At 50.7% G+C, this 12,260-nt stretch overlaps 1 protein-coding gene across 4 annotated transcripts in view; it reads right to left on the bottom strand.

The window, feature by feature from the left end:
- LOC126039315 (NADPH--cytochrome P450 reductase) overlaps positions 1-12,260 on the bottom strand; it is a 31,601-nt gene that overhangs the window by 5,494 nt on the left and 13,847 nt on the right. For all 4 annotated transcript variants that reach the window (XM_049802343.1, XM_049802344.1, XM_049802342.1 and 1 more), the window contains 7 exons: positions 5,348-5,396; positions 4,360-4,488; positions 3,588-3,737; positions 2,586-2,710; positions 1,566-1,655; positions 993-1,091; positions 209-325 (listed from right to left, as the gene is read on the bottom strand). In XM_049802343.1, coding sequence (XP_049658300.1) covers positions 209-325; positions 993-1,091; positions 1,566-1,655; positions 2,586-2,710; positions 3,588-3,737; positions 4,360-4,488; positions 5,348-5,396 — 759 coding nt within the window. The remainder of the gene's footprint in view (positions 1-208; positions 326-992; positions 1,092-1,565; positions 1,656-2,585; positions 2,711-3,587; positions 3,738-4,359; positions 4,489-5,347; positions 5,397-12,260) is intronic.

Genomic DNA, 12,260 nt, shown 5'->3' with positions numbered 1-12,260 from the left:
GCCAGGCAAAGTGCAAGAGCTGGGAGAAAGTCCTGACATGGGGTACCTGATATGTGGTACAGAAGTCCTGAGGGGCAGTGTCAAGTAATTATGAGAACAAGGTCCCCTTCTGAAGTGCTGGATGAGGCCAGTGCCACATGCTTGTTCTTTGCTCCCGATGAAGACTGCTCCTGCCAGAATAGAGGAGCAGTCTTCCATGGGAAACTACCTGATTTTGGAATTGGAGATATCCAGCTCCAAGTGCATAAGGTGTCGCTCTCCACCCTGATTCAGCTTGCGGTTCTCTCTAACCTGGGCCAGGAAGGGGTTCTTGGCATCAAACGGTCTGGAAGGAAAGACAAGGATCCTCTGGGTTACTCTCCTGCAGGCTCATAGTGTTTTCTGTATCCAAGCACGTTCCCTCTGCCTCCAGAGCAGGCTCCCATGATTTCAACATGGGGCTGTCCTGGCTCATGCTTCAAAGCACACCGCAGCACAAACCAAGTTATGATCCTGCTGCTACCTACACTGGCAGAGAAAACCGATCATTTTCCTTCTAAGCATGGCCCAGCAGTAAACAGCCTTTGTCCCATTAAGAACAAGTGATGTAAAAGTAGATTGGAGGAAATGTCACATCTCAAAGAGATATTTCAGTTTGGAAATAATTTATACAGCTAATCTCCCCAAAGCAAAACTGCAAGCAACCATCACACATTAGCTACCCTGGGCGAGGAAAGGCTCTGAGTGACCTCAAGACAAGATGCTGCAAACATACCAGCCAAACAGCACATGTGAACAGAGCCACCTTCTCACACACTAGCTATTCATTAACTGGGGAATCCCTGAGAGTCCCAGTGAAGATCGGAGCCCATTTCTCTTGGGCAGACACCTGCCACATGGCTACATTGCAGAAATGACGCTGCCCACATAGCACATGTTGTTAGAAATATCAAGGACTCCGTTGGCCAAAGACTCGCCCATGTACACCCTGCCCAGGGTGGTTTCACACTTACGGCTTCTGGTTCTCGTAGCTCTTGAGACGACCCATCTCACCAGTGTAGACTTTGTTCATGTTCACATCTGTGTGCACCACCAGCTCATACTGGCGGATGCTGGAGGAGGAAGGGGGAGAGAAAAGGAAAAAAAGTCAAACTGGAAGTCACAAAGTACAGCTGGAACCATCATCTGCTTTGCTGGATTTGCTGCAGTTCAAAAACAAACGCAACCTCCACCCCTTTGCTCCTCTCGAGACATTAGGAATCAGGCAGACCATGCAGAAAGCCCAAACCAAGAGCAAACAACAGCTTCAGTGGGAGCATCGGAACCCAGCAAAGCCATCCACAAAGGAACTAAACCCATCACATCCCCATCCAGAACAGAAATCCAGAGCTGGGTTCAAACTTGCACCAGGACAGGCTCAGTCCAAAACAGCCCCACTCACTGATCTATTTCACATGTGCCCTCTCAAACCTGGAAGGGGAGGCAGCGCACAGGAAAGTGGACAGCAGCTCAGGGCTGATGGTACAGCCACCAGTCAGAGGCGGCCAATCTCTCTGGCACCCAGAAGAACCTGCTCCCATACCCACCTGGACTCTTCTCCTGTAGCCTCCACCCCAAAGTGCTCACACACTGCTGGCCAGAACTGCTCTCTCCAGGTGATGAAGTCTTCTTCCAAGCTAGCGAGGGCAAAAGAGAGATTCAATAACCCTGCCCAAGGGAGAACAAAGGGGTATTCCCAGAGGAGCCATCTGAAATCCCTATGGACTTCTTCCTTCACCATGGGAAAAGGCACCTGCCCTTGGATCCAGGCAATTTTGATATGTCTACATGCCCACAGATCACCAGAAGAGTATCTTCAGATGACTAAGTGGGTGGGAGGAAACTGTTGCTATACCAGCCACTCCTCTCTTCACCAGGTCTGCCAAGGAAGGCTTTGTTATTCAGACTGGCTCTTAAAGCAACTCGGCTCCCGCTTGCCCACTCCTGGCATTAGGTCACCTTCCTAAAAGGCAGATTCCACCATGGCAATGCTTATTTTTCTGGGTTCTGAGCCTCCCCAACACAGCACATCCCTCTCATCAGATCTTGCAGCCCTTGGAGATAAAGCCACAGGCTGATGTAATTTCCCAGGTTAAGCTGCTACCCACAGGGTGCTCAGGTGAGCACAGAGAGGTCCAAAAAGAAAAAATAAATTTAAAAATCATTGTCCAAGTTGGAAAATTGTTGCCTTCCACCATAAAACAAACAGTTCACAAGGAGACAGAGCTTGCCCCCTCCATAGGGATGGGTGAGTTTATCCACACAGGCTGGGTTAGCAATGGAGCTGCAGCAGGGCAAAGGCAAAGGAGGCTGCAAAGCCTCCTGGAGCATATAACTATGGTCATTTAAAGCTGATGTGGGATTTCCCAGACACCAGATCACCTAGGATACTCTAAGTATACAGGGAGCTGATTGTGGGAGAGAGCAGACACACATTTAGAGACATATCAGCTCCCACAACTAGCCCTATGGAGTTTATTTCTTAGTAGTAGAGCCAATTTTCTGCTAAGGCCCCTTCCACAATACTTTAGCCAGCTCTGACTAGCCCATCAAGCCAAGCTACTCACTTGCCATCGTCATCTCCCAGCCCAAGTTCAAAGATGCGTTGGGCTCCAAGCTCCTCCAGTCTCTTGTCAACATACTTTCCCATGGCATTGAAGTGCTCGTAAGTCTTGTTCCCCAGCCCAAAGACCTAGAAGGGAACACTGGTAAGCGTGGAGAAGCAGGGGCTGGACTTTTCCCATCCAGTCGGCATCCTCTGGCCAGTATCACCCAGCAAAAGATGTTGAAGACAGACAGCAAGACCTCTCCCAGCTCCCTGTCAGCTATTTGTGGACCTTGAGTAAGAACCTACCACTGGAGAGTGTCTGGGCAGCAGGCACCACCACCTCCCCTGAGCCAGGCCTCAGGCGTGTCAAGAGGATGCACATACAAGGGCTGCCCGCACCATCTCCTCAAGAGACCAGTAAGAGCGTGGACTGCCTGGAGACCAATTGCTGTCCCTTGCCTCCTACAAACCACTCGGCAAATGTCTGCTCGCTGCTTTATACAGAGCAGTTTGACATCTCCAGCAGTGGATTTTCTCCTCATTTGCAAGTATTATGCTACCTAAGGAATTTGGCTGAGGTTTAGGTGAGGTGGCTGTACCTCAGCCAATTATTCAGCTCATCACAGGAAAAGTGCTACACACTCCTCCAAGTAATTTAATTTGTGGGAGAAGATCTGGCCCAGGGCTGCTCAATTAGCTTCTGAACAGCAGCAGCAGCCTGTAACTCATTTACAGACCTTGTATTCAATGCCTGCTGGGCTATTTGTGGCAAGACATTACCAGCAAAGCCTTGTGATTTAGGGAGTGGAGAAAGTACTCTGACATCTGCATTTAAAGCCCCAGATACATGTTTACAAGTGTCCGTGAAGCTGGGGGAGAAAGACAATAGGGACCACATCCGACACAGGCGTACAAAGCACAGGCATCAAGTCGTGCCTTTACTCAAGCCATGTGCAGGCACAGTGGAGTGCTTTTGACTTTCCAGCCCAAATGCAACATAAACTGAAATTGAGGCACTTACTGCAAATCGGAGACCTGACAAGTCAGCGTCAGCCTCCTGCAGCCAGTCGTAGAAGTCTTGGGCATTGTCCGTGGGATCACCCTCGCCATAAGTGGCCATGCAGAACACAGCTAAGGACTTGTCAATCTCGGAGAGGCGACTCAGGTCCGACTACAACCAAAGCAAAGAATAAACCCTCAAGGATCCCACAATGTGGTTATTGGGCAAGCCTATTCCTACAATACAGCTACCTCTGGTGTGCAGAACAGCACCACATAACGTCAAACAACTGATTACAAAAGGGGTAGGGAAAGGCCAAACCCACCCAAAATGGCAGGGGAAATAAAGCTAACCACCCTCACTGGACTCCAAGTCAATACATCTACCCCACCAGAAAAGAGATAGGATTTTCCATACAAGGTTTTAAGGGACCAGGATCATTGCTCACTCTGGAGAACACCACAATGTCAATGCCTCTGTCCAAGACTGCAGCAGTACAGGACCAATGCTAACTACAGAAGGAATACAGAGCAAGTTTCATGCTGCCAGCAGATGACTTGCAACTCGCAGACACTCCATGCTACCTTCCTCTTTCAGTCGTGTTGTAGTGTTCATCCAAATCAGTAGAATGGCAAGGACCAAGCCCATCTCTGCATCTCTCAGGCTGATCTTTTCTTCCCTAAGTGACACTACTGAAAGGGCAACTGTCCCTTGGCGAGGTTCTTTCTGGGGCTTTTTTTAGGGGACACTAAAAGGATGTTACCTATCCTGAGGCTGTTCATGGCTAAGTTACCAAGTCATACTCCTCTGGATCCGCTGCCATGCCTCGGAGCCCGTAGCGATGAGCGTCTTTGGAGAGACGATTGGCAAACTCCTCTGCTGTACCCGTCTGGGAACCATAGAAAACCACTATGTTTCGCCCCTGGAGAGAAAAAGAAATCCCTGTTAAATGGCAATTACTCATTTTGCAAATGCACAGACAAAACACATCTTGTCAGAGACAAAGGAAACGCCTGGGATCAAGAGCCCTGGACTGCAACCTAAACACAACTAGGAGTCTGCACTTGTACGGGACTCCATGTCAGGTTTGCAGCAGAAAACTCAAGGTTAAGCTGTTAATAAGAACGTGACTCCTGTCAGTCTCAGAGGGGTGACTCAAGTCAAACTAAAACCCAAAGCAAAGAATAAACCTTCAAGATTTATTCTCAGCTTCAAGACTGCAGCTCAAGTCCTCGAAACAGGGAACTCCCTGGATGAGAAAGCAGACTTGCCTAAGCTTTGGGAAAGTGCCTAAGCATCAGAGCTCCTCCTCTGCTGCAAGCCAGCTACTTTGAAGTAAAACAGAAGATATACCCAGCTCTTGCTTCTTCCTCTGTTTCCTCTTGTGTCCAGTCCAGCAGAGTCAAAAGCTGCCAGTTCTGTGTACAACAATTCCCATTCCAGAGTGAGCCAGTTTGGGACTCAACCACGCAGATAAACAACTGCCAGCCAATGACTTTAAAGTCTCTGCCATTTCCCTCCTGACTTTGATCTCGTATTACACTTTTTTTGCACCAAATTTTCACTTTAATTTCTTCTCTAAGAACATCTCTCGGGCATAGACTGAAAGAGCTATTCCTGTCTGTCCACACAGCCTTCCCCTGGATGCTCTTTGCAGCAGACGTGTCTGTATCCAAACCAGTCCCCGCTGCTGACAGCTAGACAGTCTCCAGAGGAAACTGGGAAGGACACGAGCTCCCCCACCTTCCCAGCACCCCACATAGCCAGAGCAAGAAGCTTACCGTCTTCTTCATCTTCTCAATGAAGCTGCTGTCCCTCACCGGAGCTGCTCTGAAAGACAGGAGGAACCTCCTTTCAGATAAGCACGTTCATTCTTTAAGGTCAGGAATAAGCAAGTGGGGAAAAAGCGGCCCCCAGATCTCAGGAAGGCTGCCCAAAGGGGTGACAGTCCCCATTGACCGTTGTTATTTACCCTGTCCCAGGGATGCCCATTGCTCAGCTGCAGGGCTTCTCTGCACACAACTAAGAAGCAGGGACTCTCGAGAACAGAGGGGAAAAGCTGACCCCCTGCCTTACCTCCATTGATAAACCCTCCCGCAGGCAAAGCCCAGACACTCAGCCCTGGGCATCAGGAAACCTTTATCAACTGCTCTGAGATGTTTCATAGCTGAGCAGGTTACAAGGATCTAAACGAGCTACGATGCAAGAGCAGGTCTCCAGGTAAATCTTAGGGGCCAAGCCACAGTGGGAGAGAAGGCAATGGAGAGCTCCTTGTTTCCCCCACCACAGCAGACAGGCAAGGGATCGGTCCTGAGCCATGCCCCCCAGGGTGGATTCCCCAAGCCTGAAGTCAGACAGGGCTAAAAACCAGCTGTTCCAACCTCAAAACAGCATGCCAGACATGAGTCCCAAAGCTGCAGAGCCCTGCGGAGCAGACAGACGCAGCTGATCAGACCCACAGAGCCGCCGGCAAGGCAACCGCTGCCTGCCAAGGTCCCACAGGGCTCATTCCCACACCAGGGTTTCCATCCCCAGTGCGGATCTTTGACACAGAGACTGGTTGCATTATTGCATGGAGGTGGCTTTCTCTAGCTCAGAAGAGGGAACAACTATGACAGCATCAGAAACTTCAAAGCAGAGGTTCACACTGCTATGGCTACCCTACTAGATAGGAAGCCAGAAGAGCTTTGCTATCCTAAGCACACCCATGGGTTTTCAGTGTCACAGGGTGAAAGCAACCCAGCCCTGGGGACCGTGGGAGCCTCACAAGCAGAGGTGGCTCTAGCTACAGTCAGATTAGGCACTGGGGTCTTTTCAAGGCAGGATAACAAGTGCCAGGACCTCATTTGCTGTCTTCCCCACTGGAGCTTTGGTAGTGGGGAAGAACGTGGGACCCATTCCTGTTTCTCTTTCACAATGGAAGAATGCAAGGCTGGGTCTCCTGTGGGAAGAGAGAAGCCTCCAGGCAAAAAACAAATGGCTTTGGCTCTGGCCCATGTGAGAATGTGCAGAGCTCACTAACAGTTTCCTAAACTCTGCAGTCCAGAGGGAGGGATCTTTGCGGATGTGGTGAGACATTTGCAAAGCGTGCACACACACACACACGCACACGCACACAGTGTGGCAGGGTGGAGGACGTTCAGTAAAGCATGCCTTCAAGTACTCCTTTCTACCCAAAGGTATGAAGGAGCTCTGTAACCGGGTCTGACAGCTCCACGCACCAACACAGGCTCATACAGCATGCATGGAAGACAAGCAAACCCTACCCAAAAAAGCTACCCAGGGCAGCTGTGCTCCCAGGAGGGAGCTGCTTCACACCCCCCACTTTGCTCTCTCAGCAGTTAAGAGTCTCCCCATGTTGTCCTTTGTCCCCTCTTGGGAACAGGGATATCGCAAGCATCTTAAGAGAGCAGCCCCAACCCTGCCCAGCCTACCATCGGGACTGGGACTCGGGAGAGCTGCCCCCAAGGCTGCTCATAAGATTCAGCTCTCCCTTAGCTTTTGGCTTCCTGGTGAACCTCTTTGGTTTACTGCCCTCTGCAAATGAGATCCAATTAAAATAGCTGTTGGGTCAACTGCTAAACAAAATGCTTTTTAAAAGAGGAAAAAAAAAAGGGTTTAGATCCTTTCAGCAAGCTCCCTTTGGAAGAGAAAAGGGAGCACATGGAGCTTGTCCATTTTCAAAGGAGGCAACCCTGCACTAAAGTGTTGTGGTGGAGAACAGTCTGTGCCTCAGACACAGAAGAAATAATGAGTCTGGCTTTTGAAAAAAAGGCTACACAACTCCCTGAAATTGCTTCATCAGGGTGGCTTGAAAATCTGAGCTGCAAAAATGCACAGATACCGAAGACAGAAATGATACTCATTTTCAACAGTCAGCCTGGAAAACTTAGAAGAGAAAGCCTGTTTTCAGCAACAACTGCTCTTACAGCTTAGATAGCTCAGAATACCAACTAAGAGAGTTAGAAGAAGTGATGGGTGGAGGAAAGGGGATTAAGTCCATTGTCAGAGCGAGTCTTTTGCTTGTACAGATTGCCTAGCCTTGGTGAGAGCCCACAGCACAAGCAACTCCCAGGGCGCTCTGTCACTTTGATTTCAGGAGAAAGAAAGGGGGAGGAAGTTCCAAACAGCTCAGCAACAATACCAAAGTCTCCGTCTCAGCTGAACACCTCTCCTTCAGAAAGTTCCCATGCCCATAGCTTTCCTCCCGAAAGCATACGTACATCCAGAAGTGAGAAAGCAGCCTGGACGCTGCAGAGGAACTGAGCACCGACAGCAGAGTCTCCTCTGGAGCAGCCTGCCTCTGAGCAGAGCCTCTCCCCTTCCTTCTCCTCCTGCCCCAGAAGGGAGAGGCACCCCACTCCACCCAGCTCTGGGGAAGCAGAAGCGACCCTCCGAGTCAGAGCGATCCCGCCTGCCCATCGGGCAGATTAACTCACCTCACCACGGCCGCCTCTTCTCGTGGGGCCGAGTACACACAGCCCATGGTCAGGGCAGGGAAGAGGCAGACAAAGAGTCGCAGGGCAGCCGTGTCCGTCTGCGAGGGGAGGTGTGGGGGGACGGATCTAACTTAGCTCTGGAGCAACACGCACACAAGCCTGTCCATTCTGCTCCTCCTGGGCATTAAAGCCAAGCGTCAGCCTTTTGTTAAGAAGAAGAGAGCCGGCACAAAAGGTCCCGGCACAGGTCATAGCCGGAGTGGTCCTGCCCGCTCAGATCCTCATGGCGGGGCTTTGGAAGTTACCAAGTGGATCCGCGCAGTCCTGAGAAACTGCAACATCTGGCAGCAGTGGCAGAAAGGAATTAGGAGTGGAGAATGAAACCTCCCAGGATCCTCCGCAGCACACATCCCTCTCCCATCCGTGTGGAGCAGAGGGACGGGACACAAAACCCTCCCCCAGCCTTGTTACCTTGGAAACTGTTTATATCACAGCTGCTTTTATATATATTCTTTAAAAAAAAAAAAAAAAAAAAGTCGATGCCGTAGCTGAATGAAACGATTCCAGACACTGCGTGAGCAATGCCACGGGTAACTATGGCAGTGCCATTACGGAGGTAGCTCAAAGGAGTTTGTTCTCTTCAGGATCCTATTAAATTAAATTAGAGATGGTCTCTCTCTCTCTCTCACACGCACACGCAGGCAGCAAAGAGAGCTAATCAGGCTAAGGAGTTGGAGCAATTCCTGCCACAGGAAGGCCCACAAGCACCAGGGAATGGATTTCTCTATAGCTGTAGAATAGAGATAAGCCAATTTCTGCCCCAAACAATGTTAAACATGGGGGGAGAAGGGAAGGGGTGACACCCAGCATACCAATCACTGCCTCGCCTGCATCTGCCCAGGCCAACAGTCTGCACAACTCCGGAGCGGGCACATGAGAAAGGAAAGAAATCTGCAATTGAGAAACACACAGAGGAGTTGCAGCCAAAGAATAAAAATAAATTAGTGCATTCCCCAGAAATGCCCCTGCGAGGAAGCACAGTGGCCATGGCTGCGTGGCGATCAAGAGCCGTTCTCCCTAATGACATCTGCAGAGCAGGCTGTGGGGAAAGCTGCTCCGGTGGTTTCAATTAAGTCTGAAAATGGTCAAAATGCAAGCAATCCTCAGACGGTGGTATCCTGGCCTGCCTCAAGCACACGTGTATTACACAACACAGGTACAGGACATCTCGTACACAGGAAACCTCCGCATATGCTGGACTCTGCCCCTTCTCTGCATGCTTTGGGCAGGAAAACAGCTCTGCTTGGCTCTAAGCGTGAGGGATCAGCAAGTGCCCGAGCTGTGGCTGAACCCAGAGACGCATCGTCAGGGCAAGATCATGACCACTCCCGGGCCACGCAGGCTGGTGCAGCCACGCAGAATGAACCCAGTCCAGGTGCCATCCAGAACAGGGTAATTTGACCATGCATCTGTTCTTCTGCAATCAAGGGCAGTTGCAGCAGCGACATTTCCTTTGCAGACCCTGCTGAGCTGACGCGGCTTGATCAATGTATGCTGCTCAACAGCAGCTCCCAAAAACCCCAGGAGGGCACGGAGTTGCTGGACGCTGTGTTCAGGTCGGAGACTCTGCTTGCACTCTCCCACGTAGCAAGCAAAAACCATGAAGCAGCAGCCATCATCACACGTCTGAACTGCTGTTCAGCACTTCTGTCCTCAGGTCTTCCAAGGCTGAAGCTGAAGTTGGGGGCCAAAGCGGCACAACAAAAACTGTCACCCAATACCATCAGATAAAGCAGTTCAGGACAGTTTGGCGAGTCAAGGCAGAGCTGCAGTGAATGCGCTGAAGAAAAGCAACACCTCTTAAGGTCAAGGCTCTCCACGTCAGCCAGAGACAGCCCTGCCAAGGGCTCTCTGCCTTCATGGGTCTGGGACAGCTTCCCTGCAGATGCGCCTGCCCCTGCCTGCCCATAGACCAGCTTGCTATATCCAGCCAGACACAGGCAGCGGCTGAGAGTGTGATCCTCTATCTTGCCGATTTGCTTGTTCGGCAGAAAGGAAACTCCACCCCAGACTCAAGGATGATAGGAGGGAAGGAAATCCTGGCTGAACAAGCTTGTTTTCCCCACTCATTTCCCTCCCAGTTCCAAGTGTCCCACAAAATAACACTGCAAGACCTGCAGGAAGTCGCTGTCTCTGTCCCGGAGGACGGACGTGCCACCAGCCACAGTCTTGGCTTACAGGTCCACACTGCCCTCAGATCAGCTTGCTACAATGACCGCAGCAGGGCTGCAGTACGCAGTGGCAGGGTCAGGCTTAATGTACGGGGAAAAACTATTTCAAAGCCTCCTCACTATTTACCTGCCTGGTTGTCACTTTTCAATTATGTCAGACAACGTCCGGAGCAACCTCGCCTCTGCCCCCTGGTTATCGGTGATGGGAGGTGCTGCTTTTCCACAGCTCTTGCAAGGAGCAGTTGCACAGTGCTCCCTGCTAGCAGTCTCCCATGCAGACAGAGAAGGCAGCACAGACCCCCCAGACGAAACATAGGCAAAATGCCCGTGAGTAAGCTCAAAGCCAAAACCTGCAGCCAGTCTCAGATGGAAGCCCACAGGCTGAGGTCTTGCAGCAGGACAAGGTGGTAACACGCACGCAGGGGGAGTCAGAAAGCTTCTCTGCAGCGTGACTTCTCTGCAGCGTGACTTCTCTGCAAGGTCATGACAGCCTCCCGAAGAGCTGCACGTGATGGGTGGTAGGTGGAAACAGTCACAAGGACAGTGAGCACGGGAGCTCTCCGAGTCAATCTGTGCCACGTCGGGATCTAATTTCAGATTGATAGTGCCATTTCTCCAGCCACCTTAGCTCTCATCGCAGCGCAGCCATTCTCGTTACAATCTCCAGAGGCAACCACATGCACTGATACACACAGCCTACTCTCACAGACACAAAAGGGAAAGTATCCGACCTATCCAACAAAACAAATTCCTAAGGTAAGGCCAAGCAGGCACAGATAGCCAGGCTGCTACCAGCCTCATGGGCACCTGTCTGCACAAAGTACTGCAGCCGGGGACATTTCTTCCTTTTAAAACCTTCCAGGCAGAAAATGTACTTTCCATCCTCCTGCAGCACCAGCGTGTGCAGCCAGCCTGCGAGTTTGTTGTGAGCTGTGTGCTACTCCTCCCATTACTCAGGGACTTCACAACAGACCTGGCATCCCAGGCTTGCCTTCAAGCAGAGGACTCTGTCACCAGAGGAGAGGGTTATGATCTGAACAAAGTGGAAATGATGAGATCAAACCTGGTCCTTTTCAATTATGACCTGAATTACAACATAAACACTGGATGACAAGCCCTGAAAACTGAAAGCTGCATAACCCACTAAGGTAGACATACAGGTCTGAGATAACAGACCCACAACTGCTTGCTGTGTTTGATTTAGCTTTTACACACAGGGTAACAGGAGTATCAATCCCCTGCTGAAATGCCTTGGCATATCACCAAACATCCTCATCTGAGCAGCCTATGGACAGGTCCTGCCACAGCTTCTTTCCATGCGGGGCTGTAACACTTCGAAATGAAGGACTGAGAAATATTTCTTGCCAGAGCAGCACCCGCTAAGTGCCACAGGGAGACAGCCACTTCACATAGGACACCTTGCTGGTGCAACTGTATACGTTAAATCTTGAACCTACTGCAAGCAGCCAGACATCACCTTCCCCCTCCTTGTGGCATGGCCTTACAACCAACTACTCAGGACTGGGAGGACTACAGTGAATTTGCAGCCAACGCTACAAACCCAGAGGACTGACCTTTGTTGTGTGGTTACCTTCTGCAAAGGCCTAATACTGGAAACCACAGAGCTGGGCTAAGGCTGAGGCTCGCTTTCTCTCTGGGGCAAACTGCACCTACACAGGGAACAGATCCGAGGAGACTGAGGGGAAAGGTACTGCACAATGCCAGCTCCTATGGTCTCTGCTGCAGTGGGTTTCAAACCTCTATTTAGTGCTCTTACCAATGCTCCAGAAGGAAACAGAAGGAATGAGCTAAGAGGTCCAGAAGAAAACTGATGTTAAGTTTGGTATGTGACTGAGATGAGGAGCTAAATGCACCCAGACCTACACCAACATGGCTTGCTCCTGGCCCTAAGCCCTTTGCAGAAGACAAGGTGGAACAAGGACCTCTCCCTCTCCAAATCCAGTCTCCTGCTGTGGTGGTAACCTGGCAAGAAAGCCAAGCAAGTTTCACGAGAGCTGCCAAGC

The sequence above is a fragment of the Accipiter gentilis genome, chromosome 6 (genome assembly GCF_929443795.1).
Source record: "Accipiter gentilis chromosome 6, bAccGen1.1, whole genome shotgun sequence".
NCBI lineage: Eukaryota > Metazoa > Chordata > Aves > Accipitriformes > Accipitridae > Astur > Astur gentilis.
The sequence above is the reverse complement of the archived record's forward strand: the minus strand, read 5'-3'. Positions and strand labels throughout refer to the sequence as shown.